Raw genomic sequence first — 26,614 nt, 5'->3', positions numbered from 1 at the left:
CTCATTGGATCCCAAGCCCTACTCTATTGCCTCGTTTCCACTGAGCAGTTCGGGTCGGTTCGGTACGGTACGCTAATTTGAGTGTTTCCATTATGAAAGTGGCCCATACAACCGAACCAAACCGCACCATTCCTGGTCCTGCTTCAGATGTAGGGCCATAGGAAATGGTACGGTTAGGGCGGAGCTACTGGCGCCACACGATAGATTCCACTGATTGGCGGACAGGAAAACTTCAAAGCTCACGTCAAATGAAAGAGCAAAACAAACACCTCATTTGGTGTAAACCCCGCATGGTCCCTGGTGGCCCGACTTGTAGTGGAAACGCTCAACTGAATAGGCCGGACCATTCTAACCCTTGCAAACTGTACCGACCCGAACCGTTCCGCTCAGTGGAAACGAGGCATTAGTAAGCCATTGGTTCCCTACATACACTGTACTGATGGTGAGCAAATACCCATAAACAGCTGTAGGTTTTAAGTGGCTCTATATTCGTTTTCATTTGCACTATACCCTAGCACTTCTGGATGTATACATTAAGTCACATGGCTCTGCCCACTGTCAAAAATGAGGAACAATTCTCTTATTTTTGGGATATGTGATGGAATGAGATGTAAACAAGGCAAGCCAGCTAGTGGATAATGTGTGGAGGGTGCACCGAGCTCTGTTAGCAGGTTACAGGCTCTTTGTTTCTTATATTTGATTTACAGTACCATGCCAAAAAACGAAAGAACACAAATCTGTTCAGAACAAGTCTGCTGTGCCGTTCCTTTTCAGTTCTGTTATGGACATATATTTGTTTTTCTAAAGAGAAAAAAAAGCGAAATTATTACATTTTTTCTTGTCCTGGCCGCGACCACTACTACTTTTCAAAAAATGAAATGCTTGTATTTTGTCAGGTGAAATAAAATGTTTATTTTTTATTTATATTCTTTAAGTTGTGCTGCTGTGCCTGGATTCAGGTTAGGATCGATCTCCTATTGCTGTGTATTCATTAATTAATTCCCATAGTGGGCTTGAGCGGATGGTACATAATTTATGAAGGAATCGGTTACACACAATCGTTTAGTCATAAATATTATTGCCTAGTTCTTTCAGACGTTTCATTCGCTACATTTAATCAGTTTTCACAATTAGCCAGTCTCCAAAAAAAACTGTGCATTTATTCATTGTAAAGTATTGCACCCACTATCAGCAGGTTGTGGGTGCAATTGTCAGGCTTTTTTTCGGCCTCCGATACAGGCAGACAGTTACTGATGTCCAGAAAGCTCAATACAGGCATACCCCGCTTTTAAGTACACAATGGGACCAGAGCATGTATGTAAAACGAAAATGTACTTAAAGTGAAGCAATACCTTTTTTCATTTCCTAGGAATGCTGGCTGGCACAAATAGGATACGTTGTAGTCCTGGGTCTCCTCACATTGCTCCCTAAGTTTGGTATCCCTGTCACTTATGGTTTGGTAGTAGTGCCATGTCAAGCTGACCAAGATTTCCCATAGACGCCAATGTTAAAAACTGGGAGTAATGCCATGCCAAGCTGACCAAGCTGTGTCCGTACTCGCGAGTGTACGTAAAGTGAGTGTACTTAAAACGGGGTATGCCTGTACACTCGCAGCACCCTCGCGGATCATCGAGCGCTACAAGCAATCAACAGCTGACAGAAGTGAATGAATGAATGAATCGGTTGTGTGGGCGGAGCCCTGCACGGCCATGTGGTTTTCAAATTGTGACAGCGGGTGCAGGGAGAAGATTCTCTGAGCATGTGCAGAGTGACGACAAAGGCTCTGTCTTATCAGGAGATGGATTGGGGGACTGTGGAAGATGGGGAGGATCAGTGAAGATAGGTTAAAACAGCCTTTTTACACAATGCATAGATTTAACCCCTTTAGATTCCACAGACAAAAAGGAAGGTTTTGGGACTTTAAAGCGGAGTTCCACCCAAAAGTGGAACTTCCTCTTTAAATAGTCCTAACACGCCACATTTGGCATGTCATTTTTTTTTTGGGGGGGGAGCGGGTACCTAGTTTTGACAGGTACCTGCTCCCACTTCCGCTCGGAGCGCCGCGGTGCCCTGAGCGGAAGTTCTCCTCTCTCCCTCCCTCCCTGCAATCTTCTGGGACATGTCAGAGGTCCCAGAAGATTGCCGGCCAATCACGACGCATAGCGCAACTTGCGCATGCACAGTGCGTACCCGGGTGTGAAGCCGCAAACTGTCACAGCCGGGTGCCCACATCAGTGATGCCGGCGCCGCAGAGAAAACGGCGCACCGCTGGACCGGGGGACAGGTGAGTGTGCGGTTAGGCTGGAACTCCGCTTTAAATGAGTTATGTGACCGAAGGATGACCATAATGACAAAAAAAATAGGAAAAGTATACACATAATGAAACAATACACCTAAGAGTCTACTTTTTGATTTTATGTTTTCATGTAATACAAAAGATGATAAAGGATAATGACAGTGGGTTGCATGAATGTGATTCAAAAATGACCAACACATGTAGAAAGATGTACAATAATGAACACAAAAATAGTTGTAAATCATGATACAAATACATAATTCGTAGAGATTGCATCCATATATGCTCTACGCGTTTCGTGTTGAATACACTTCTTCAGGAGATGGTACAATCGGTAGTCTACAGAAAGAATATATATGAAAGTAACAATGCATATACAAGTATAAATGCCCAAAATTGGGAAATGTCAATTACAATTCATAAATTGCTTACAAAACAGTCCACAGTGAATATAACCAGCATGCTTTACTGCATATACACACACTCATTTTATGGTTGTGGGTTTAGTAACACTTTTAAGTTACCTCTCCATGGAAGCAGAATTTGTAAGAGTTGATCAAGCCTGAAATTTTTTTACATTGTGCTGTCTTGAAGGGGTTGAAAACAACTAAATAAATCTGTGGCTTTCAGGCTTACCTAGGCTTACCGTACGTTATTATTTAGCTCACCCAATATATTTTGTTTTGAGGAGTGTTTATGAAATAAAAGAATAAAAACTGGGTCTATGCAAAAATATCTGTATTTTAATTATCAAAAGATAGAGATGTGTTAAGGCTGCCAAAAGCTTAATTATAAACGGTTATCCTTCACTTTTTCCCCCCTTCCCTGGAGGAATTATAGTAGAAAATGTATTCAGGAAATTATGGCATTTACTGTGGAAGAGCCTCATTAAGTGTGATCAATGAAAACTTAATTTCTTTTTTTTTTTCTCCGCAGGCATTCAGCAGTAGAGGTCAACACAGCATCTCCTACACATTATCCCGAAATCAGACAGTTGTTGTGGAATATTCTCACGATAAAGACACAGATATGTTTCAGGTACATTTAAACACTGTGTTCATTAATAGGTAATTTTGTTGGGCTATTCTTGATTTCTTTGTTGATTTAGAAAGCCTAATCGGTAAGGATAATCTATGGCCACCTCCCCTTTTTGTGTCCAAATTAGGGATGCACCGAATATTCGGCGGCCGAACATTATTCGGCCGAAAATAGAGAGAATGGCACTTTCGGTGTTCGGCCGAATAAGTCAAAAGGCCGAATAATTTTGTGCCGAACAATAGGGCTGAACGATAGTCGATATGATATCGACTATCGTTCTGTGGCCGTAGGCGATATTCATATCGCCGAGGTCACGATATTTACAGGGGGAAGGGACTCGGAGGAGGACAGGAGGACTCACAGACTTCCGTGTTAGGCAGGGGAAGCCGGGACACTTCAGCGGTGAGCATACATACATTACTCACTCGTGCACTGCACCCCTGCCACACACATTCAGTGAGTCTTACTCTCCTCCCTAGTTTTTTTAATGGCACATTCAGGAAGCCAATCACGCCGTGATTAGCTGCACAGCGAACCAATCACGCGTGCCTGCACACCTGATTGGTTCCGCTGTGTCGCTACTCACGGCGTGATTGGCTTCCTGAATGTGCCATTGAAAAAACTAGGGAGGAGAGTAAGACTCACTGAATGTGTGGGGCGGGCTGCAGTGCACGAGTGAGTAATGTATGTATGCGGCTATGCTCCTTTCCAGGCTCCTACTAGTCCACCTCCAGCCTCCTACTACCACCACTATGACTGACTCTGTCACTGTATAATCTGATCGAGTCCACACTGACACTGACTGTCACTGAGTAATTGATGTTACCACATTAACCCTGACCTGCCCAGTGCCCTGTATCTGCAATTAAAATTTACAAGGCTGCCTGCATGCTTCCTGATTTCCATTCCCAGCATCCTTCCCAATCCCTACAGTGTCACTAACATTAACCCTATGGTACAAGGCTGCAGTGTGCACTGAATCCCATTCCCTACAGTAACATTTAGGGAGAGAGAGACATGAGAGGACGAGAGAGAGACATGAGAGGACAAGAGAGAGAGAGTGAGACATGAGAGGACAAGAGAGAGGACAAAAAATTGGCAAAATAAATGGAAAAAATGCGTAACACCGCGTTCGGTATTCGGCCTTCGGCCAAACATTTCATTATTATTCGGCTTCGGCCAAGAATTTCATTTCGGTGTATGTATGTAATGCTTGTGAATAGTTCAGAGTCCCTCTGGCTGGCAGGTTATGTGATCTGTCAGTGTGTGTAATTCAGGCAAAGTCAGCCAATCAGTGGCTCTACTTGAATATGGATCCTACCCATTTGACATCCGACATTAGATGAGACTTGGGTTTTCTATAAACAGGCGCTCCAATTGATATAGCTGGTTTTAAACATCACAATGGACACTGATTAACAAGTACAGTATGTTACCCCAACATTTCATATTCCTTATATGTGCCTGTTGTACTATGTACTTGTTTTAAAAAGTATCCGGTTTCTTTGTGTGAAATTCCTAGTGATCCTGCCAAGTTCTCTCGCTTTCCTATTTCAAACTGACCATGCTAGCCATAAAAGCACATACATATGTGTGGTCACTTTTCTTGCTGTGCTGGGAGCAATGGCTGGGAGCAATGGCCAAGACTTGTGTTGAAAAATGAACAAAAATGTAAGGGAAGGACTTTTATCCATGTGAACTTCAGGTTTCTTTGGACCTCTCCCTGTAAATCCAGTGAGTGCTTCCCCTCCTAGCAAGCAAGGTAGCGACTGTAGCAAGCTTAGTGGTGTGCTTAGCACTGTGCAGCATTACAGGCCTCCTCAGACGACTGTCAAGAGCACGGTGTGCATTAAAGTGATTGTAAAGTCTCCTTTTAAAAAAAAAAAAAAACAGAAAAAAAATAACAAACCTGTTCTACTTACCTGCTCTGTGCAGTTGGTTCTGAACAGAGTGGCCGGGATCCTCCTCTTCTCAAGTCCCTCTTCGGCTCTCCTGGCCCCTCCCTCCTGTTGAGTGTCCCCACAGCAAACAGCTTTCCATGGGAGCACCGGAGCCGAGTCACTGCTTCCTGTGTCCATTTAGACACGGAGCCGTGACCCATGAGGAGGGCACAGAAAGCATTAGGATAAAAAAACACTTCTGCCTTTTTAAAGGCCTTCCGAGGGTCCCGACCGCCCAGAGCACTGTGCAGCATTTAAAGGCCTCCTCAGAGCACTGTGCAGCATTTAAAGGCCTCCTCAGAGCACTGTGCAGTCCTCCTCGGAGCAGCGTGCAGTCCTCCTCGGAGCAGCGTGCAGTCCTCCTCGGAGCAGCGTGCAGTCCTCCTCGGAGCAGCGTGCAGTCCTCCTCGGAGCAGCGTGCAGTCCTCCTCGGAGCAGCGTGCAGTCCTCCTCGGAGCACTGTGCAGTCCTCCTCGGAGCACTGTGCAGTCCTCCTCGGAGCACTGTGCAGCACGTGCAGGCCTCCTCAGGCAACCTCCCTGTCAGGGTCACCTGCAAACCAAGTGACGGGGGGCGCACTGCAGAGGTTGTGAACCCAACGGCTGACTGCTCTGCTAAGGGTCCGTGGCTAAGAGAAGAAGCTACACAGGGTCGAAGCCACGGTCCTGGACAGGGAGCTAGAGCATAAGATTCCCCAGGGCGCGGAGTTTAAAGAGCCAGCAGGTTTTCACCAGGGCCTCTGATGGTGAGGATGGACTTGGCTGCAGCTGTCTCCAGGTCGTGGCCCACAGGGTCTCCCAGCTCATGGCTGGCTCTTGTGGATGGAGAGGAAGCAGCAGCCCAGGGAAACAAGGGAAAGTCTGGGCAACAAGCAGACAGGGATGGTCAGAAGGACAAGCCAAAGTGAGTACATGGAGATCAGACGTAGAGCACACGGCAAGAAACACACAGGGGAGCCTTTACACAATTGTTGCTAAGTCAAAGCTGGCTTGCAGTGCGCGGGTTAATATAGCGTTTCCTTTTGGAGGCTGGGGTAGAGCCATGCTGAGAGAAGATTACTTACACAGTTGTGACAGCACAGTCTCTAAAGCTGATACACAGACCAGAGAGGTAAGCAGACAATCGGGCATGAACATTACTGCAGATTCATGACACGCCCAGAGCACTGTGTAGTATTACAGGTCTTCTCACACCACTTCCCGGTGTCTGTGCAGTTTGTTCAAGCCTTACATAAATCGTAACGTATTTAGATTTATTTATTTATTTTTTTTACCCCAGGAGTATATAGTGAGTTTGGAAATTCTAGAGAAATGCTTAAATAATGCATTGCAGTTTAACTAAACCCATTCGATTTTAGTCGACTAAAATGTACTGCAAAATTTAGTTGACTAAATACGACTAAAACAACTGCAGGTGACTAAAACTAAAATGACATTTCAGTCAGGACTAAAACTAAATTGAAATTTGACGTCAGAATTACCACTGCTCAAGTGTGCCTACCAAGGATGAAATACTGTACACTTTTTAACCACTTACTTACCACTTGCTTAGCGCTGGACGTCATTTGATGTCCAGGGCTTTAAATGGGGATATCTGAATGATGCCTGCAGCTGCAGGCATCATTCAGATATAATTTCTTCTCTATCGGTCATCGACAGATACAGCTCCATCTAGTCAGAGACTTTAGGGTTATGCTCCTTCTATCAAGAATAGGCACACTAGGTAGGAAAAAAGCTTAACAGCGCCTATGGGGGCTGTCCCTGCAGGCATAACCCACACACACTGCTTTCATCAAACAGTTTGTTTCTGCCTAGTTTAAGGAATAGAACCTAGCTTCCTGCTGGGACTTCAGTCTTGGCTTTTATAGGAAAGGTTGGGGAGTTACGTTTTTGTTTGCGTTGTCTTTTCACCTCTCATGAATATACTGCTTTGGGACATCCCTATAGTATCGGACTAGATGGAGCTGCGTCTGTCGAACGATAGAGAAAACTGGATTTTTGTAAGAACTTGCCATAAAATCCTTTTCTCTGAAGTTCATCGACCGACACAGCACCCGCCCCTCTACTTCTGAGGGAGTGGGGTTTTTTCTATTCTAAACACTGCTTGCAACTAAACTGATGATAGCAGGGTGTGTGGGGTTATGCCTGCAGGGACAGCCCTCATGGGTGTGGTTAAGCTTTTTTCCTGCCTAGAGCCTTTTTCTGATAGGAGCATAACCCTATAGTCTGACTTCTCTGAAGTTCATCGCCAGACGCAGCTCCTTCTAAAGGATTTTACGGTAAGTTCGTACAAAAATACAGTTTTCCTGCCGGCGATTCCCTTCACCATAAGAAACATCATAGTGGCTGTCAAGCCGCTTGATTGTTTTTACAGGCGGCTCTCCCATGCTCTTTCTGGTGCTTCTACCGGCTCGCCCCTGCTATCAGAGAACATGGAGAAGGAATCCGCCGGTGGCTGAAGTACACCATAGAGTCTGCCGAGGACCAGATGGCCCACGGCAGTCTCGACTCTCTGAGGCCTGGGCGTGACGTCACGCCCGGCCTGACAGTTGTTTTTTTTTTTTTTAATCAAAGAAAGATTTATTGAGAACGCACAATAGTTTATGGTACACACTGGCAACAGATCGGCGCAAAACATACAAAGAAATGTAACTAATAATCCAACATTAGAAAAATAGGCAACAGCAATAGGTGACAGATCTCCCTAAACTGACAAAGGAAAAGGAGAAGACATCTGAAAGCTAACGGAGCCCCCCTAGACCGCTCCAGCCACAACCACAGGCTATAGTAACAGTCGATCCATAACCAATTCCGTGGGGGCCATACTAGGAGAGCCCAGCCACATCCCCCACACCTTTTAAAGAACTTAGTAGTGGAAGCCCGGTGCTGATAGTCTTCTCCATGCGGAGAGTAAGGCCCAGCTGTTCTAAGGCCTGACAGTTGTTAATACTGCCATGATCTCGGCTGGATAGCGAGATCTATTTTTTTTTTTTTTTTTTTTATTGGCCCTAGATCTCCCCATAAAGAGGATCTGTCATTCACTATTCCTTTTACAAGGGATGTTTACATTCCTTGTAATAGAAAGAAAAGTGATCAAAAAAAAAAAAAATTGAAGTTAGTGTTAAAAAAAATAAACAATACGAAAAATGTTTTTAAAGTGCCCCCATATCCGGGTGTTCTTATGCAGAAGGGAACTCATGCATACGTCGCGGCCACATATGTAAATGGCGTTCAATCCATACATGTGAGATATCGCCACAAAGCGTCAGCAGCAATTCTAGCCCAAGACCTCCTCTGTAAAGGCCCGTACACACGTACCGATCGTCGGCATACAAACGTCGGTGGACGAAGGATCTGCCGATTGTACGCGTGTTAGTATGGTGCCTCCGACAGATGTCTGCGCACAATCCGCGGACAAAAGTCTTTCGTGCAAACATGAAAATATTTGTATGCCGACACCAGAACGGACGATTGTTCGCCTGTCAGTACACAATTCGGCCGACAGACCGCAGATTTGCAAGACTGGGCATGCTCAGAAAATAGAAAACACAGGGAAAGTTAACCATTACATGACATCACTTCTGCAGTCGGCGGACAAAATTCTTGTGCTGTCTTTGCACTTTTCAGCAGACACCGACATCCCGGGGAGAAAAGAGGAACATTTGTATGCCGACCATCGGTACGTGTGTACGGGGCTTAACTCTAAATTGGTAACCTGTAAACATTTTTAAAGCTTTGCCTGTGGAGTTTAAGTACCGAAGTTTGGCGTCATTCCACGAGTGTGCACAATTTTAAAGCATGACATGTTGGTTATCTATTTACTCGGCATACCATCATCTTTCACTATCTAACTTTAGTATTTTTTTTTTTCTCCAAAAAAAAAAAAAATCGCATTTGAAAAAGTTCTGCACAAAGAGAGCGTGACATAAGTTGCAATGACCACCATTTTTTTCCCCTTGGTCTCTGCTAAAATATTTAATGTTTTGGCGTTCTGAGTAATTTTCTAGCAAAAAAAAAGATGACTTCTACATGCAGGAGCGGAGTGCCAGAAATGGTCCGGTATGGCAGTGGTTAAAAAAAAAAAACAAACGTTCAGCTACCGCTTTTCATTATGGGCAGGTTTGCATATCTTACTTTTTGTGGAAGATGCCTAAAGGATTGGATGAGACTGCTTTGGGTGGCAATTTGGTTCCAGCTGTAATTTGTAGGACAGTGCAGTTTATGAAAGCAGTAATGTGCTTGGAATGAGCAGGCTATTGACAGTTCTAGTGTTTCAATTTTTTTATAAATATTCTCTGCAATTTTTGATACTGGGATAAGAGGCAAGGTAAGGTGAGCTCTAATTGTAATTATTGCAAAACAATCCATGCTGATTAGCATCTGATTCATTAAAGTGGAACTAAACTCACCAGTTTTAACAGTTTCCAAAAGGAGGACGAAGTTAGAAATGTCAGTAAATGTTATTAAATCCTTAAACAGAACCGCAGATCTTATGGCCAAGATGGCATCGTCCTTGACAGATAGGGGGTGGATTTACTAAAACTGGAGAACGCAAAATCTGATGCAATTCTGCATAGAAACCAATCAGTTTCCAGGTTTTTTTTTTTTTTTTTTCTTCAAAGCTTAATTGAACAAGCTGAAGTTAGAACCTGATTGGCTGCCATGCACAGCTGCACCAGATTTTGCACACTCCAGTTTTAGTAAATAGATTTTAGTTTCACTTTAAAAAGTGGTAAGAAGTACTAGTGGTCCCTATACTGCATCCACATTCACTGATTTAACCACTTTACAACCGGAGGATTTTGCTGTCTTCCGTCCAGGCCACTTTTTGCGATTCGGCGCTGTGCGACTTCAACTGACAATTGCGCGGTCGTGCGACGCCGTACCCAAACGAAATTTACGTCCTTTTTCTCCCACAAACAGAGCTTTCTTTTGGTGGTATTTGATCACCTGTGCGATTTTTACTTTTTGCGCTATAAACAAAAAAAGAGCGTTTATTTTGAAAAAATAACTATTTTTCACATTTTTTTATATGAAATTCCCCCCAAAAAAGATGTAAAAACCAATTTTTTTAAAAGTTTTTTGCCAATTTGTTTTATGCTACATATGTTTGGTAAAAAAAATCGCAATAAGCGTATTTTGATTGGTTTGCGCAAAAGTTATTGCGTTTACTAACAAAGGGAAAGATTTCTGTCATTTTTGGTGTTTTTTTTTTAACGCGTAATGGCGGCGATCTGCGATTTTTTTTTTGCGGGACTGCGACATTGCGGCGGACAGACCGGACCCCTGACTGACATTTTTGACACTTTTGGGGGTACCAGTGACATTACTGCAGTAATCAGTGCTATATATATGCACTGTTACTGTAAAAATGACACTGGCAGGGAAGGGGTTAATTTTATTGGAGAGGGAGGGGTTAATGTATGCCTGGTGCTTACTGACGTGTAGGGGGGGAGGTGACTATGTGATTCATGGACAGATCGGATGTCCAGCTATGCTGAACAGTCCGATCTGTCACTCCCTGTCACTATGGAGATCCGCCCGCTGTGTTTACACACAGCGGGCGGATCTCCAGACTCGATCCCCGACGATCGGGTAAGAGCAGCGGCGATCGCCGCTGCTCCTCCCCTGGCCCGACTCCCGCTGTGAATGAAAACAGCGGGAGCGAGCCTCCGGCGGCGCGCAAGCGCCGCCCAGAAGGGGAGGAGTCCAGTCACGTTAATACTACGTGACTGGACGGGAACGAGCCACTCTGCCGCAGTAGTATTCCCGTAAGCGGTAGTAAAGTGGTTAAAAAAAAAAAATCCACAACAGAGATTCCGAACTCTTCCCAAAGAGATGCAAACTGAAGGACTGCCTTTTCCAATAGTAAAGTGGTCTCCAACCTGGGGGATGGATGTGGCCCTTTGCTTGCCTTTATCCGACCATCGGGGCACTATTCTCCCGCTGACACGACACTTTTCTGCCAACTGACATCTACAATGGGGCACCATTTCTCCCGTAGACCTCAACAATGGGGCAATCCTCCCAATGATGGGGGCACTATTCCTCCAGCTGATGCCATATTTAGTGATGTTTACTCCTACTGATTCCACGAAAATTTCCACTCCCGCTGACCACAGTCAGGCCCTTCTACAGTTTTCAGGGCAAATAAAAAAAAAAAATTGGCCCTTTGTTTAGAAAGTTTAGAGACCCTTGCTCTAGTAGTTGGATAGTGGCCAGTATTTGCTATGTTATTGATGTGAGCCCAGCTGTATGTATAAGGTTTGCTGTCTTCTTAAAGGAATCATACATGTTGCTTTTCTTTTTCCAGATTGGAAGGTCAACAGAAAGTCCAATCGACTTTGTAGTGACGGACACAGTTTCTGGTAACCAGAATGATGAGACTCAGATCACACAAAGTACCATCTCCAGGTTCGCTTGTCGAATAGTCTGCGATAGGAATCCACCATATACAGCTAGAATTTATGCCGCAGGATTTGACTCCTCCAAAAATATATTTCTCGGTGTAAGTGTCGGTCATAAACTAATGATTGAGAGTTCTTCTTTTTACCTGTTAATATATTTGATTCTACAATGAAAGCATGAGGTTAGGGAAGACGTTTTATTAGAACATATAGGACACCATAGGAACCGTGCCTGTAAAACTGTTGTACACTTGACTCATGGAAGTTCCTTCCATAATAAATTATGGGAAAGTGCCCTGTGCTGTTCAATAATGCAAGCCCTAGGTGTACAAAAGAACATCCAAGCCTGGAAAAGATTATGGTCTGTGCTCTTTCTCAAATCTCTTGTTTATTTTTTTTAACATGTAAAAATGCCTTGCTTTTTACGGTTTATACCGGAATATGAATTCTTAGGAGAGAACACTGCGGGGTAGGCACAGCAGGAAGTGAGAAAATGCTAGGTTTTCATCAAGAGTTCAGAATTTCTAGAGCCTTTGGAGCCCCTTTTAGTCAGAGACCACCAGAGATGGCAGCCGATCCTTCTGCTAGATCCATGTGTCAGCAATGATTGAGATTTGTGGTCATCCTTAAAGCGGAACTACGCTCAATTTGCGCACCACAAACCAAAAATGCTGTTTAATTCACTTTTATTATTCACAACAAACCCCCCCCCCCCCCCATCCACCCATGTCCTCATGCTTTATTTTGCTGGTAAATAACGTTGATAAACGCTCCCTAGCATCTCTAACCTTGGCCATCTGCAGTAAGGGCAGATAGATGATTCATGTAGCATTTACTCCGTGGAATCCATCTGCCCTTACCTCAGACATGCATGCATTCAGGAGGGTGTACTTAGCTTGGTAAACCCCACTTGAAGGCTCCTGGGATGTATGACCTCATTTGCCTAGGCCAGAAACCAGGAAGTAGCTGAAGAAATGAAAAAAAAAGGAAAGTATGATTTACTGTTTTATCTATTTACTAATGCTAGCAGCATATGGATTAAAAATTGTGTTGACTGAGAGGGTGAAGTTCCATTTTTAAATCCATGAATACCATATAGTTCTAGTGTACTGGCACTCGGCCCCAGGTGTTCTATGAGATGGCTTTGTATATGAATCCTTAGTGGAAAAGGTTTCTTTCTTATTTAGACCAGAGTACGTCTCTACATGAAGTGTGCTCAGTGTTAACCATTGTTTTCTTCTACTGTTAGGAGAAAGCAGCTAAGTGGAAGAATCCTGATGGTCACATGGATGGACTAACCACCAATGGTGTTCTTGTAATGCATCCAAAAGGGGGTTTCACTGATGAATCTAAGCCTGGTGTTTGGAGAGAAATTTCAGTCTGCGGTGATGTGTACACTCTCAGAGAAACCAGATCAGCTCAGCAAAGAGGAAAACTTGTAAGACTTTTAGCTTTGTTCACTTCAATTCTCATACCTTTTTATGCCTTTTATGGACCAGAGAAAGATTTCCATTTCCACTAGGGGCCTGCTTATTTGGTGATCACTTTATTACTTGGCTTTCTTTCATCAATATTTTCTTGCAAACATTTTTTGTGTGTAATCTATTGGGAAGAAAGGGTTTGAAAATCTTTTTTTTTTTTTTTTTCTATTTTGAACAGTGTCTGTTTAACCACTTGACCTACAGAAGGTTTTTACCCACTTCATGACCAGATCATTTTTGCTAGTGACAATGGTACGGTCATGGTATACTGTACCCAAATAAATGTTTTCCCCACAAATAGAACTTTTCTCTCTATCGTTCATTGACAGACGACGCAGATCCATATTCGTCTTAACCATTGGGTTATGCTGCCCCCTACAGGAGTAGGACACTAGAAGAATATGAAGCTGCGTCTGTCAATGAACTTCAGAGAAAAATATTTTATGGTCAAGGCAAAAATCCGTTTTTTTGGATGTATTTGATCACTGCTGGGTTTTTTATATTTTATTATATAAATGTAACCAGACCATATAGTTTCTTCCAAAATTTTCGCTCTTGTTTCTGTTATAAAACATATCCAATAGAAAAACATTTCTTCATAAATTGAGGCCAAAATTGATTCTGCTACGTCTTTGGTTAAAAAAAAAAAAAAAGTGTATATTAATTGGTTTGTACTGAAGTTATAGCGTCTTTAAATAATGGTGTATATATACTGGAATTTGCACAGCTATCGGCAACTTTAAGTGGGACTGTGATAGGGTGGTGGGAAATCTGGTGCTAACAGACACTATCTGAGAGGGTCACTAACTGACACTGACGTCGCTAGGGACACTAATAAAATAATCCGTGATAACACTGACATTGTACTAATGACAATGGCTGGGAAGGGGTTAACATCTAGGGGCAATCAAGGGGTAACTGTGTGCCTAAAAAAATTTGTAATGTATGCGGCTTTAACTACCATCTGGGCTGTCTTGCTTTGCCGGGAGAAGAAACAGCCAGATCGCTGTTCCAATGTACAGAGAACTCAGTGATTGAACACAGCTGATTAGATGCCAAACCTGTGCTGTCCAGTAACAGCATTGGTAATATGTCATTTAAAATTAAATTAATATACAAATGAATGTCATTGTAAAATTCCACTAAATTGTTTCTACTGCAAAGCATAGCAAAGATTTGCAAATTTAAATTTTTTTTTTTTTTTTTTTTTTTTACCTTTTTCTATGCATCACTGAAAAAACAAACAAAACCATTGAAAATGAAAAGGAAAACCAAATAACTGCCAGCCTTAAAAAAACAAATACAGTAAAACCTTGGTTTGAGCCTCGGTTCACACTAGGGCGACCTGGTCGCCTCACAGGTCGCCGCATGTCGCCTCCCATAGGGAAGCTGTGGACCCGTTCTAATAGGAGCGACACAAGTCGCTCCGACCTAGAAAAAGGGTCCGGAGCTTCTTTGGGGCGACCAGGAGGCGACCGCCATAGACTTCAATGTTATGAAGTCCGTGGCGGCCGCTCAGAGGTCGTGGTGCGCTGCTCGCACCGCGATCTCGGAGGTCGCCCCTGAAAGTAGCGTCGCGCTAGTGTGAACCGGCGCTTTTAGAGTAACTTGGTTTGAGAGTGCTTTGCAAGACAAGCAAATTTTTAAAATACATTTTGACTTGATATACAAGTAGCGTCATGTATAAAAAAGAAGAGAGGAGCCTCTAAAGTGTAGCAATATGGTTACATTTAATGAAGGTTCAATATTTATCAACTCACATGGTTGATGATTAAAACAGACACATCTAAGCATGCAGGCATCTGGGGTAAAGCTGTTCACATAGACCATCCTCCGCAGTGCCATCTTCATCATCCCTTCCCCGCTACACTCCACGAGTGATTCAAAGCCTCACTTTCAGATCACTCTACTGCGGGGTATTCTTCCCGGTCATGATTGCAGACTGACAGTGGTGAGAGCCAGTGGTTCAGAAGATGGTCTATGTGGACAGCTTTACCCCGGATGCCTGCATGCTTAGATATGCCTATTTTAATCATCAACCATGTGAGTTGCTAAATGTTGAACCTTCATTAAATGTAATCATATTGCTACACTTAGAGGCGCCTCTCATCTCTCTTATATTCTGTAGCTCTGCTAGATTTTGCTTCTAATCCCCTTGGGAAGGCTGCATATTGTGGATGGACATTTTATGGTTACACAACCTATCACATTGCTATAATCTTTGTATATAGACTATAAACTGAAGGACTTGTGGAACGAATCATTGGAGTTTCCATTATTTCTTATGGGGAAATTCGCTTTGATATAAGAGTGCTTTGGATTACAAGCATGTTTCCAGAACGAATTATGCTTGCAATCCAAGGTTTTACTGTATTAGCAACAAAATGGGGATAGAGAGGGCAAAGGAGTTATTTGGAGTGGTCAGAGCTGGTTAGCTGTTTGATTGCATTTACAGGCAGTGGGAGAGGAGCTGGAGAATAAATCTGCCGGTGGCGGTCTACCATAGCGCTGGCCAGGGGGCAATCTATGACCTTCAGAGGCTAAAAAGGACATCATGATGTCACTTCTTGCTCTGGCAGATGTAAGCACTGGCTTTTTTTTTTTTTTTTGCTGAAAAAGCCTGACATCGATTTTTTTTTTTCACCCCCCCCCCCCACCCTCAGGCTATCCAGCATAGAGGAGAGATGTGGGGACTTATAGACCACAGATCATCTCTCTGTAAGAGGACCTGTCATGCCCTATTCCTATTACAAGGGATGTTTACATGTCCTGTAATAGAAATAATAGTGATCATAAAATTATAGGGAAAGCGTAAATATAAAACAAAATAAAATTATGTAAACCATGTTCAAACCACACATGTGAGGTATGGCTGCAATCACTAGAGCGAGAGCAATAATTCTAGCACTGAACCTCTTTAACTCTAAACTGGTAACCTGTAAAAATGTATAATTGTCACCAAGGAGATTTTCAAATACTGTAGTTTGGCGCCATTCCACGAGTGTGCACAATTGTAAAGCGTTTGGTATCCATTTACTCAGCGTAACATTCTCTTTCATATTATACAAAAAATAGGGTAAATTGTGTTTTTTTTTTTTCATGAGTTTTTGTTTGTTTTTAAATCGCGTTTGAAAAATTGCAGTCTCCGGTGTAAAAAAAAAAAAAAGGTCAGCAGCTACAAACACTGTAGCTGATGATTTTCAATAAGCAGACACTTACCTGTCCAGGGATCCAATTCTATCCTCACACAAACCAATTTTCTTCACCTGCCTTCTGTACCCGGCACTGGCATCTTAACTGTAGACAGCCGGCTGTGACTGCTTGCGGTTTCACAGCCGGTTGCCCAGTGCACATGCTTTGTGAATTGTCCAGCAGCCTCCTGGGACCTGTGATGTGTCCCAGAGGACTGCGAGCAGGGAGAGGGGGAGGAGAACTTACACTCTGATCGCCTAGGCAATCCAGCAGAAGTCTTCCTTAATTTATGCTTGTTTTTGGCCACGTGGACTGCACCGACTGACTAAACTATCAGTCCACTGGCGAGTGGTTGATACAGCTGCGACAGCTTTTAATTCACAAGCTGTCGTCCCTTCTATTAGCGGTTGATCCGAGATTATGCTTGATTCATTTGTTAATCCAGCAGAAGTGAAGCGGGTACCTGCTTTAACCTTTCTCTTTCAGGGTCTTTTCTAAATAAAGGGTCTTTGCAGTCTGTTTCTCATTCATGTAGTGCATGTTCCTCATCCCATGAAGAATAGGCAAAAACACATTTTTTTTGTTCTGTTGCCTATCCACATAAATGACTATGTTTACAGGTGCTTCTGCTGAATAACTGCCTATGTGGCTACTAATCTTCTATATTTATTTGTAGGTGGAAAATGAAACCAACATTCTACAGGATGGTTCTCTTATTGACTTGTGTGGGGCTACCCTGCTTTGGAGAACAGCAGATGGCTTGTTTCATGCACCAACTCAAAAACACATTGAAGCCCTGAGACAGGAGATAAATGCAGCCAGACCTCAGTGTCCTGTTGGATTAAACACACTCGCTTTTCCTAGTATGAACCGCAAGGATGTAGTGGAAGAGAAACAGCCTTGGGCTTACCTTACCTGTGGCCATGTGCATGGATATCACAATTGGGGTCATCGAAGTGATGCAGAAGCCAACGAGAGGGAATGTCCCATGTGTCGAACAATTGGACCCTATGTGCCTCTGTGGCTGGGCTGCGAAGCTGGCTTTTATGTAGATGCTGGTCCTCCTACACATGCTTTCGGCCCTTGTGGACATGTGTGTTCAGAGAAGACTGCCAAATACTGGTCTCAGATTCCGCTTCCTCATGGTACCCACGCATTTCACGCTGCTTGCCCATTCTGTGCGACACAGTTGACTGGCGAGGAAAGCTGCGTTAAACTTATTTTCCAGGGACCCGTTGACTGATAATATTTATAACAAATAACAATGTTTTGTTAATAAAAAAATGAAAACAAAAAAAGAAAAAAATACTGTGAAAATTTTCACCACTAATACTAGAATTTACCTTTTTTATAATTTTATTAAAGGGGATCAAACTATAAAAATTTTTTTTTTTTTTTTTTTTGGTTCTCAGATTGATCAGATGTCAATACTTTGGCATGCATACCAGCAGCTTAAACATTGACATTTTTTTTTTTGGTCCAGATTGTTATATTTGTAAATCAATTTTAATACAGACCCTTTGCAAGGTAATTGTTTGCGGTTATTTTAACTGGCGTCCTGTTAAGCTGACATGATTGATGTGTATCATTCTTGAGAACTGGAGTATTTAGAAGGGGATTGCAGTATAACAATTGTGTTAAAGGAACTTCATGAAAACACAGTTGCGCTATACCCCAATGCAATCTCTATCCTTTGGTCTTTAGAGAAAAGTAGCCTGAAGCAACATCCATTCCCGCATCATGATGCGTTTTCTCAAATGCTGCTTTCCAATAGTGTTAAACTCCCTGAATACAAAGTATTCACTAGGATACTATTTGTTGCTAAAGTATATCTAAATAAACTTTTTATCATTTTTTTTTTTTTTCTATAATCAAGGCACACTTTTGGTATTGTGCACTGTCCCGGGGCACACGAGCCTGAGGGTTTGTTCACACCAGGAGGTGTGTCCGGGCGCATTCGCTATTTTGCGAATTCCAGCATGTTAATTTTTATTTTTTTTATATAGGCTGCTATATGCGGGTGAAACAACCAAAAAAACATGTCGGCATGATTTCTTAAATTGAGCCGCACCAAAATGTATGGTACTGTTTTGAAATCCATCCTCCTATCACAAATCTTTCCCCTCTCCCAGGTGACCGCATCAGAGGAGGTGTGGGCTGTGCCCTACTCTTACTCTTGTCCGTGTATACAGGAGTTTGATTACCTCCCCCCACCAACCATTGCTGGGACAAGAACCGTGTGGGAAGGAGATAGGGGGCCATAATTAACCCATGTACAGTCACATCTGAGAGTGATCCTGCGTTAGCTCCTGTATACACAGAGGGGGGAGAGCAGAGCCTGCACCTTCTCTCAGCTCTGTCTTCCTCCCTGCTGCAATCTGTATTAAAGCCTGCAACCTAGAAAGCTGTGTGGGCTGCCCAACGTTTTCTTGTCAACCAATGGCATCATCGGTTAGTAAGACGCGGGTGGGCAGCCTACGCAGTTTTCTGGGTTGCCAACTTTAGTACATATAGCAGCAGGGAGGAGGAAACGCCTAGGAGAAGGTGCGGGCTCTGCTCTTCCTCCTCTGTGTATGCAATAGCTAACACAAGATTGCTGTCAGATCTGAATGTACAGGGTAGAGCTGCATGATTAATAGTTAAAAAATCACGATCTCGATTCACCCTTGCTCACAATCTTAAAACGGCATTTCCTCTATTTCATACAGAGCTGTTCTCTGCTCATTCAGGCTCTGTTCACATGTAGGCGTTTTGGGGAGTTTTTCTGCTCTAGGATCAGCTCTCAAAACGCCCAACAAGACAAATCCTATTCATTTCAATGGCCCCTGTTCACATCTGAGCGTTTTGACGCTGTAAGCAAAACGCCCAACGCTCAAAGTAGATGAGCTTCTTTTTGGGCAGATTACAGGCGTTTTCCATTGGTTTCTATTCAATCTAAAAACGCCTGCACAAAAAACGCCTGTAAAATCGTGGCAAAAAAATGCGCGAAAACGCTACGCTCAGGTGTGAATGTAGCCTTACAGCTGTCAAAAAAAAAGAGCCTCCATGTTTATCAACATTGCTGAGGCTGCAGATAACTATAAACACAATGTTTTACAATGTATCATTTCGTTCTTTTAGATCAGGGGTCTTCAAACTATGGCCCTCCAGTTGTTCAGGAACTACAATTCCCATCATGCCTAGTCATGTCTGGGCATGTCAGAGTTTTACAATGCCTCATGGGCTGTGTAGTTCCACAACAGCCGGAGGGCCGCAGTTTGAGGATCCCTGTTTTAGATTAAAGGAATGAACTTTCGTATATAAATGAGGTCCGTTTGAACCTCTTAAAGACTAATGCCTCGTACACGTTCAGATAATCGGACGACTTAGCATTTTGTTGCATAGTTTTGATACTAATATCGAATTCAACACTGCATATAAACGTAGGATTTTTTTCGTACGATTCTGGAAAAGCTTCCTGGTTGCGTAGCTACGTATCAGATGGTGCAAAACAAAAACAATGGCAGCCAGGCTTTTTCCGTGCCATTTTAGTGTTTCTGATCATGCGCGGTCTTTGTCGAACAATTTTTAGCGGACACATAGTGTACTGATTAAACGATTGTCGTTCGCTAGGCTATCGTTGAACAGAAGTTTTCCTGTTTGTCCCTTCGGATTTTGTTGGACGAACTGTTGTGATCGTCTGTCGAAAGCTGTGTACTAACGATCAGATTATCATGCGATCAGGTTGAAAGCGAGTTTTATCGTACGATTATCTGAACGTGTGTACGAGGCATTAGGGTCCTTTCACATGATGCGCCGCCCGACGAGGTCCATTCTCTGCTCAGCGGGGGTTTGATCCGCCGATCCCCGCTGAGCAGGCAGATGACAGCTCTGTCACCGCTTTGTGTGCGGAGACGGAGCTGTCAGATCCCCGCTGCTCTCTATGGGGGAATTGGATGAGAACGGACCGCCTGTCCGTTCTCATCCAATCCGCTGGACGGACAGAAAATAGGGTTTCCATCCGTCCGGATTTCACGGACTGGATCAGAAGGGGATAGCAGCGGGTGTCAGCGGAGATGTCTCCGCTGACATTCGCTGCCCCATAGGGATGCATGGATCATCCGATCAGTTCCGCCTGAAAAACTGACAGGCGGATCTGATCGGATCGTTCGTGTGAAAGGACCCTTAGTATTGTTGCTTACAAGTTGAAATCAGTATTTTTTGTTAGAAAATTACTCAGAACCCCCAAGCATTATAAATACATTTTTTAGCAGAGATCCTAGAGTATAAAATCGTTGCAATATTTTGTCACACTGTATTTGCGCAGCGATCTTTTGGGAAAAAATACACTTTACTGTTCAGTTTTTTTTTTTCTTTTAAATTAAAGTTAGCCCAACTTTTTTTGTATAATGTGATAGATATTACTCCGAGAAGCGTGATCTTTATTCGAAGCAAAAAAAAAATTGCGATTCTCATTTTATCCAGAATCTTGCAGCTCTAGTACAGGTTTAGGACAGTTTGTAACCCTACACCATGGTTTACTGCCAGCTCCCTTATTTTAAGCAGCTATAATGCACTGTGTAATTGTTAAAAGCTAAGCCTCTAAATACCTTTTTTTTCACGTATCTTCAGGCTGGTCACATGACTCCCGGTCGCAGGTGACTCCGTTTCAGGTGTGGTTCACCCTGTGTGTGGATGCGGCTCACAGCAGGGGTCTGGTGCATCCCTGTTCTCCATTTCAGGGACGAATTGGGACCACATTTTTGATTTTGGACCTGAAACAGAGCCAAAGATGCACAGCACCTTTGTGCAAAGCATTCCCCGGCCACCCAGGAGATGTGTGAACTCTATTGAGGAGAGCCGATCAGTCTCCTGTCATGCGAATTGGATTAGTGGAAACCCACATCTAATTTGCATCAGTGTGAACCCAGCCTCAGGGCTACAGTGGGAGGGGCCGAGATCTCCCTCTGACGTCAGCCAGGGAGATCACATGACCGTCCTGATGATACATAAAAGAAGGTATTTACAGGCTTCATTTTTTAACACACTATGCATTGTGGCTGCTTAAAAGAGAGGGCTGGCAGTGAACTTTTTTAGAAGTTTAGTTTACTTCTAACAGCAAGTGGGGGACAGAGACAGCTCAGACTCCCAAGCTGACAGGCAGGAGGGAGAGGAGGAAAGAGCGCTTCGGATGACGGAGGCATGTAAACTGACCACAGTGTTGGGGCTCAGCAGCCAAGATAAACCTTGGTCAGTTTACAGGGGAAAGGGCAGGATCAGGCAGGTATTTTACATCTCAGTAGAGAGGGACAGGTTGGACAGCACAAGCACTGTGAGGTTTAACCTATTAGGGAACAGGATCCCTTTTTTTTTTTTTTTTAAGGGTTACAACCACTTTAACGTGGCATCCCTGTTGAGAAACACTGATATAGAGCTAAAAAGTGAGTGCAGATCTCTTCAAGGTCATGAAAATCAACTCTCTTAGGTGTGTTACTATGGGAAGATTTATGACCGATTTTCCCTCGCATAACAATGGTTCAGGTCAAATGGAGAAGGTAAATCTCCTTCTAAAAAAAATTAGCTTTGGCTAAAGTAGATCTGCCAAAAATGTTTTTTTTTTTCTTTTTTCTGTTTGTACAGAGTGGGAAAATGTGTGGGCACCTCTCATGTTTGTAACGGTCTGTATTCCCTTGAACAGTAGATGGCAACTCTCTTCCTGCCCCAGGTTGTCTTGATTAACTAGAATGTAGAAAGCAAAGAAAACCTCTTCCCACAGGGTTACAAATGGCAAAAAAAAAAGTTTAACCCTTCCTAGCTGCACTATGTGTTTTTTACTCCTTTCATCCCTGGTTCACACTGATCCGATGCGTTTCCCCTTCACACTGCATAGCAGTGTCAATGTTAGATTAATGATGCAGATCACGAAGCGCTGTGCGATTCAGGTGCGAGGGGAAAAAAGGGTCCTGCCCATTTTGGTGCAGATGCAAGGTGATTTGAGCCATTCAAAATGTATGGCTCAAATTGCACTGCACAGACATCTGTGATGCGCACAGGAATGTGGTGCAGTTCCTGTGTGATTCACATACAGTGTACTGCACGCACCAGTGCGAACCAAGGCTTAAGCCCCGTACACACGCAACAATTATCGGCCGACCGATCGTACGACTTTTGTCCAAGTTGTGTTGGTTGGAATGTGCCTAGACTGCACACAAATTTTCTCGGCCAACAAAATTCTACTTCAGAAGTGATGTCATGTGTTGGTTTGTTTTCTTTGTGTTTTTTCTTCACTGGGCATGCCCAGTCTTGCTCATCAGATTTTTCCCTGTCGAAATCTGTACTGACTGCACGAAAATTGTCCGTTGTGTTGACGGCCAACAAATTTTATAGTCTGCGCACCAGATTTTTTTTGGCCGAAAAGTCGGAGTTGGTTGTCGGAAGCATCATACTAACAAGCCGAAAATCGGCAGATCGGACGTTGGCCGAAAATTCCTTGCCAATTTTTGACGCGTGTGTACCGGGCTTTAGTGTTTTCCCCTCCCTTCTCTCCCAGGTCACCCCACTCACCAAAATAGGAAGTGAGGGGAAATCTGAATGAATAACCTCTTCAGTATTTGCAGCATCTACATGGACAGTGGCATGCATGTGGCCTCTGGCACAATGCATTTGTTCTGATCACTGGAAGTCTAGCACTGGTAGTTTTTTGATGTGAGGTTCTTTGTATTTTGAACCAGTGTAACAGAGCAGTGGGCAGTGGATCCCTACCATAAAGCATCCCCTTAAATGAGCCCTTACCAAAACACCTAAGAAATTGCTATTTGCCTGGCTAATATAGTGACTATGTCTTTAAAGTGGTTGTAAACTCCCTATTCTAATTTTAGCTCATTTTAATCCAAATTACTAAAGCTGTTGATCGCTGCCTGTGTAATTCTCCTTACTTGTTTCTTCTTGTTGTATTCAGTCCTGCAATGTTTTGTGGCGCTTTCTGTCCCTTCATTCAGGGTACGCTTTGTGTGCCCTTTCCCCTTCCAACATCATGCCTTTGCTGAGACTTCCACTCTCTGTGGCACAGCTGAGAAGACACGGGAGACTTTGCCGATGATCATTCCCAGCTTCCTTGTTTTCCCCTTGGTAAGCACATGATCGCCAGGCGCAAAGTTTTGGCAAGGGAACCCAAGGAAGGGCGGAAATGACGTCCACAGAGGACTCTCCAAACAATACCCAAGATGGCGCTGTGGATTCCCTGAGGAAGCATTAATTAAAGAGTTTAAAAAAAAAAAATAGTAAGTAACAAGCATTTTTACATCCTTTACACTGGGTAATGATTGTAAATTAATACTGTACCATATTATTTAGCATGAAAAGAGCAATTTAAAATGCAGAGTTTACTTCCTCTTTAATAGTCACTGATGAGGAAAGTCAGATCTCCTTTGCATGCTTTTTCTGGGTTAGTGACTCCAGTATCGGCATGACAGACAAACTAGTGTTTTCAAAGTGAGACGTCCTAAAATAGCAGTTTGTTTCTCTCAGGAAAGGTATTTTAAAGAGGTAAAGTCTTAATTTTTAATTTTACCTACAGGTTAGCTTTTTAGTCTTACCTGTAGGCAATGTCCCCTCTAATTTTTTACTGTGCTGAGCAAATAAAAAAATTTCTGAGCGCAGTGCTTTTTATCGCTGCGGACCGGTCGACGTTTGATCATTTTTCTGTGGCCCGCTGGGGGGAGGGGACGTCAATGCAGAGTGCCCACAGCATTGCCCCCCAATCAATACAGAGTGCCCACAGCATAGCCCCCAATCAATGCAGAGCTGCCAGCGTGCCACCTTTCAATGCAGAGATGCCAGTGTTCCCCCCCCGCGAGACCCGTCCGTGCACTTACCTGACAACAGCTGCTTCTCTTCAGTCCCGACTCCCTGCATCTCCTCCCGTCCGTGCACTTACCTCACGGTCACGGCAGCTTCTCTTCAGTTCAGTCCCTGGCTTCCCGCGTCTCCTCCTCAGTACTCCCGGCGCCTCCTCCTCGGCCAATGACATGGGGTTGGCCTTTCGGCCAATCAGGAAGCGGGAGGACATTCAAGCAACACAGGGAAAGCCTCTCAGGTGAGGCACAGATATCCAGGTGCTGGTCGGATCCGCCGTCCAGTGATCAAACTTTCAAAGAGAAAAAGTGACCGCACTCAGAGATGAATGAACTTGAAGTGTTTATTCCCATTCATAGAAGACAACGGTGTATCGAACAGACATGGACATGGTTGACATGTTTCACGACTCTGTAGGTTGCTTACTCATAACCTGCTCCCTGATTGGCCAGGAGGAGGAGGAACCGTGTGACAATAGCGAATTTTCATTCGCTATTGTCATACAATGGGCGTGCTCTCGGGACGCACGCTCTGCTCCCCGGCCGCCGCGGCTGCGCGATCCGCATCTGTGCTTGCGCGGGACTGTCAATGACACTGCGCGTCCCTTAAAGGGAACATTGCCTGTAGGTACTGTAAATATCTCCTATGCACAATTTAGAAGATATTTAGAGTGCATGTAGCGATGACTTTTTTGGCGCATGCGCTGTGAAGGTCTGGCTTACCGTGCTCGACTTTCAGAGCCCGTTCCATTAAAGGCGGCTCTCGTGCGCATGTGCGAGAGTGGTGTCATTGCAGCTCTAGCCACTCACAGCACCAGGGCCCACAAAGCTGGAGGAAACATCAGGGAAGATGTCGGCTGTTTTAGCGGTCTGCAGGCACCACTGGAGTGCTTCGTTGTAAGGGAAGTATTTCATAATGAGCTAGTATGTGATGTCTTTGTCTTTTCAAGCTTTTTTTTTTTTCTCTCTTTCGAGGTTTACAACCTCTTTAACTCATCACCACAAAACCCAACCCTTAGTTGAGCAGCTGTTTAGCTTTCAGATACACTAAAACAAGCCTTTAATACGTAAAGTGGCAGTCACTTTATACAAAGAGTTTAGCAGATATAGATGCCTAAAGGTACATAGACATAAATGCAGTAGATCTTATTCAATCCTTTGCTACAGCCACATGCCAATAGTTTTTAATGGGCAAAGCTCTGTCACTTGTGTGTAGTGACAGCTTGCCAATCCTCGCCGTATTCTTAAAGCCTAGCTACAAGTTTTATTTAACTTAAATAGTTTGTTTGGACCATGCTGTAGTTATATAAACGGTATGTAGCATTAGCTACATACTGTATACAGCTCTGTGCTCGGTTAGTGATACAGGCCTTCCCATTCCTGAGCAGGACACTGCTCATCCATTCACAGGGAGCTTTTGCATTTTATGAATGAATACAAAGTTTCCTCTGGTTGAGGTGGAGAGGTGGGCATATGTCGCATTCTTCACCTCAGCCAAGAGGAAGCCTTGTATTCATTCATAAAAAAAGTGAATGGCTGAGCAGTGCTCTAGCCAAACTAAATTTGGTTCTGGGAACAGGATAGGAAGTCCCCGTAGCACTGCTAAAATACAACGCTGTATACTGGTTGATGATGCATACAGTTTATACAGTGCTGATAGTAGTTCTATGTGTTAGTAAAGGAATTGGCTCAGTTGGACCAGCTGAAGGAAGAGAGAAGCGGTTTTTAACAGTGTTTTGGAAGGAGAGGTCACTGCTGCGCATTCATGCTGAATTTGAAAATAGACACAGGTAGCATCTTTGCAGATGCGCTCAGCTGGCCTCCTAGAATGGTTTCCAGTGCCACGCTTCCACCCTGGGTAGAGAAGAGGGAACATCGGAAGTAGAGCAATGATGTCATGTCCATCTGCTTACTGCAGTAGGAGGCTCAAATCACTCCAGATTTGGGAAGGCAGACCTACCAAACAACATGAGCACTGAGTGTATCAATCAGCCATGTGACCAGCCATTCTGGATTGGGACGATGCAAAAGATCTTGCAGTTACTCTAGCAGAAGATTGTGCAAACTGCTCCAAGGTAAGAGGAATATTGTAGGGTACGGTACGGTCACTAGCAGAACTGTGGGGAATGTAGGTTTCACCATATTCCTTTTCTATTCCTCTTGCGTTGCATTGTGTCTCTTTTTAAGGGGATGCTCAAGACCGAGATGAGAGCTACAATACTGTGTTTTTTTTTTTTTTTTTTTTTTAGGGTAGCGTGCATAAAGGTTCTTCTACTGCACCCCAGAACAAGCCAATTTATCTCCAGCAAAGAATTATGCCAGTTGTGTATAAATGCACAACTAAGGAACCCCTGGTTCGTTTTAATGTGGTAATGGATACCATGAGCGAAGAAATTTTTTTTTACCAGTTATTGAGTACTTTTTACTGG

The 26,614-nt window shown here is 43.6% G+C and overlaps 1 protein-coding gene across 2 annotated transcripts in view; it reads left to right on the top strand.

Annotated features, from left to right (window-relative positions):
* Positions 1-17,913, top strand: part of PELI2 (pellino E3 ubiquitin protein ligase family member 2) — a 118,390-nt gene extending 100,477 nt beyond the window's left edge. The window contains exons 4-7 of one of the 2 annotated variants that reach the window (XM_082275953.1): positions 3,233-3,334; positions 11,587-11,781; positions 12,930-13,118; positions 17,030-17,913. In XM_082275953.1, the coding sequence (XP_082132079.1) occupies positions 3,233-3,334; positions 11,587-11,781; positions 12,930-13,118; positions 17,030-17,596 (1,053 nt within the window). In that variant the 3' untranslated portion in view covers positions 17,597-17,913. The remainder of the gene's footprint in view (positions 1-3,232; positions 3,335-11,586; positions 11,782-12,929; positions 13,119-17,029) is intronic. The other variant, XM_082275954.1, reaches the window with a different exon arrangement.
* The last annotated feature ends 8,701 nt before the right edge of the window (positions 17,914-26,614 follow it).

Source organism: Pelophylax lessonae (genome assembly GCF_965119305.1).
Source record: "Pelophylax lessonae genome assembly, chromosome: 13".
NCBI lineage: Eukaryota > Metazoa > Chordata > Amphibia > Anura > Ranidae > Pelophylax > Pelophylax lessonae.
Note: the sequence above shows the minus strand (reverse complement) of the source record. Positions and strands in the feature narration are given on the sequence as shown.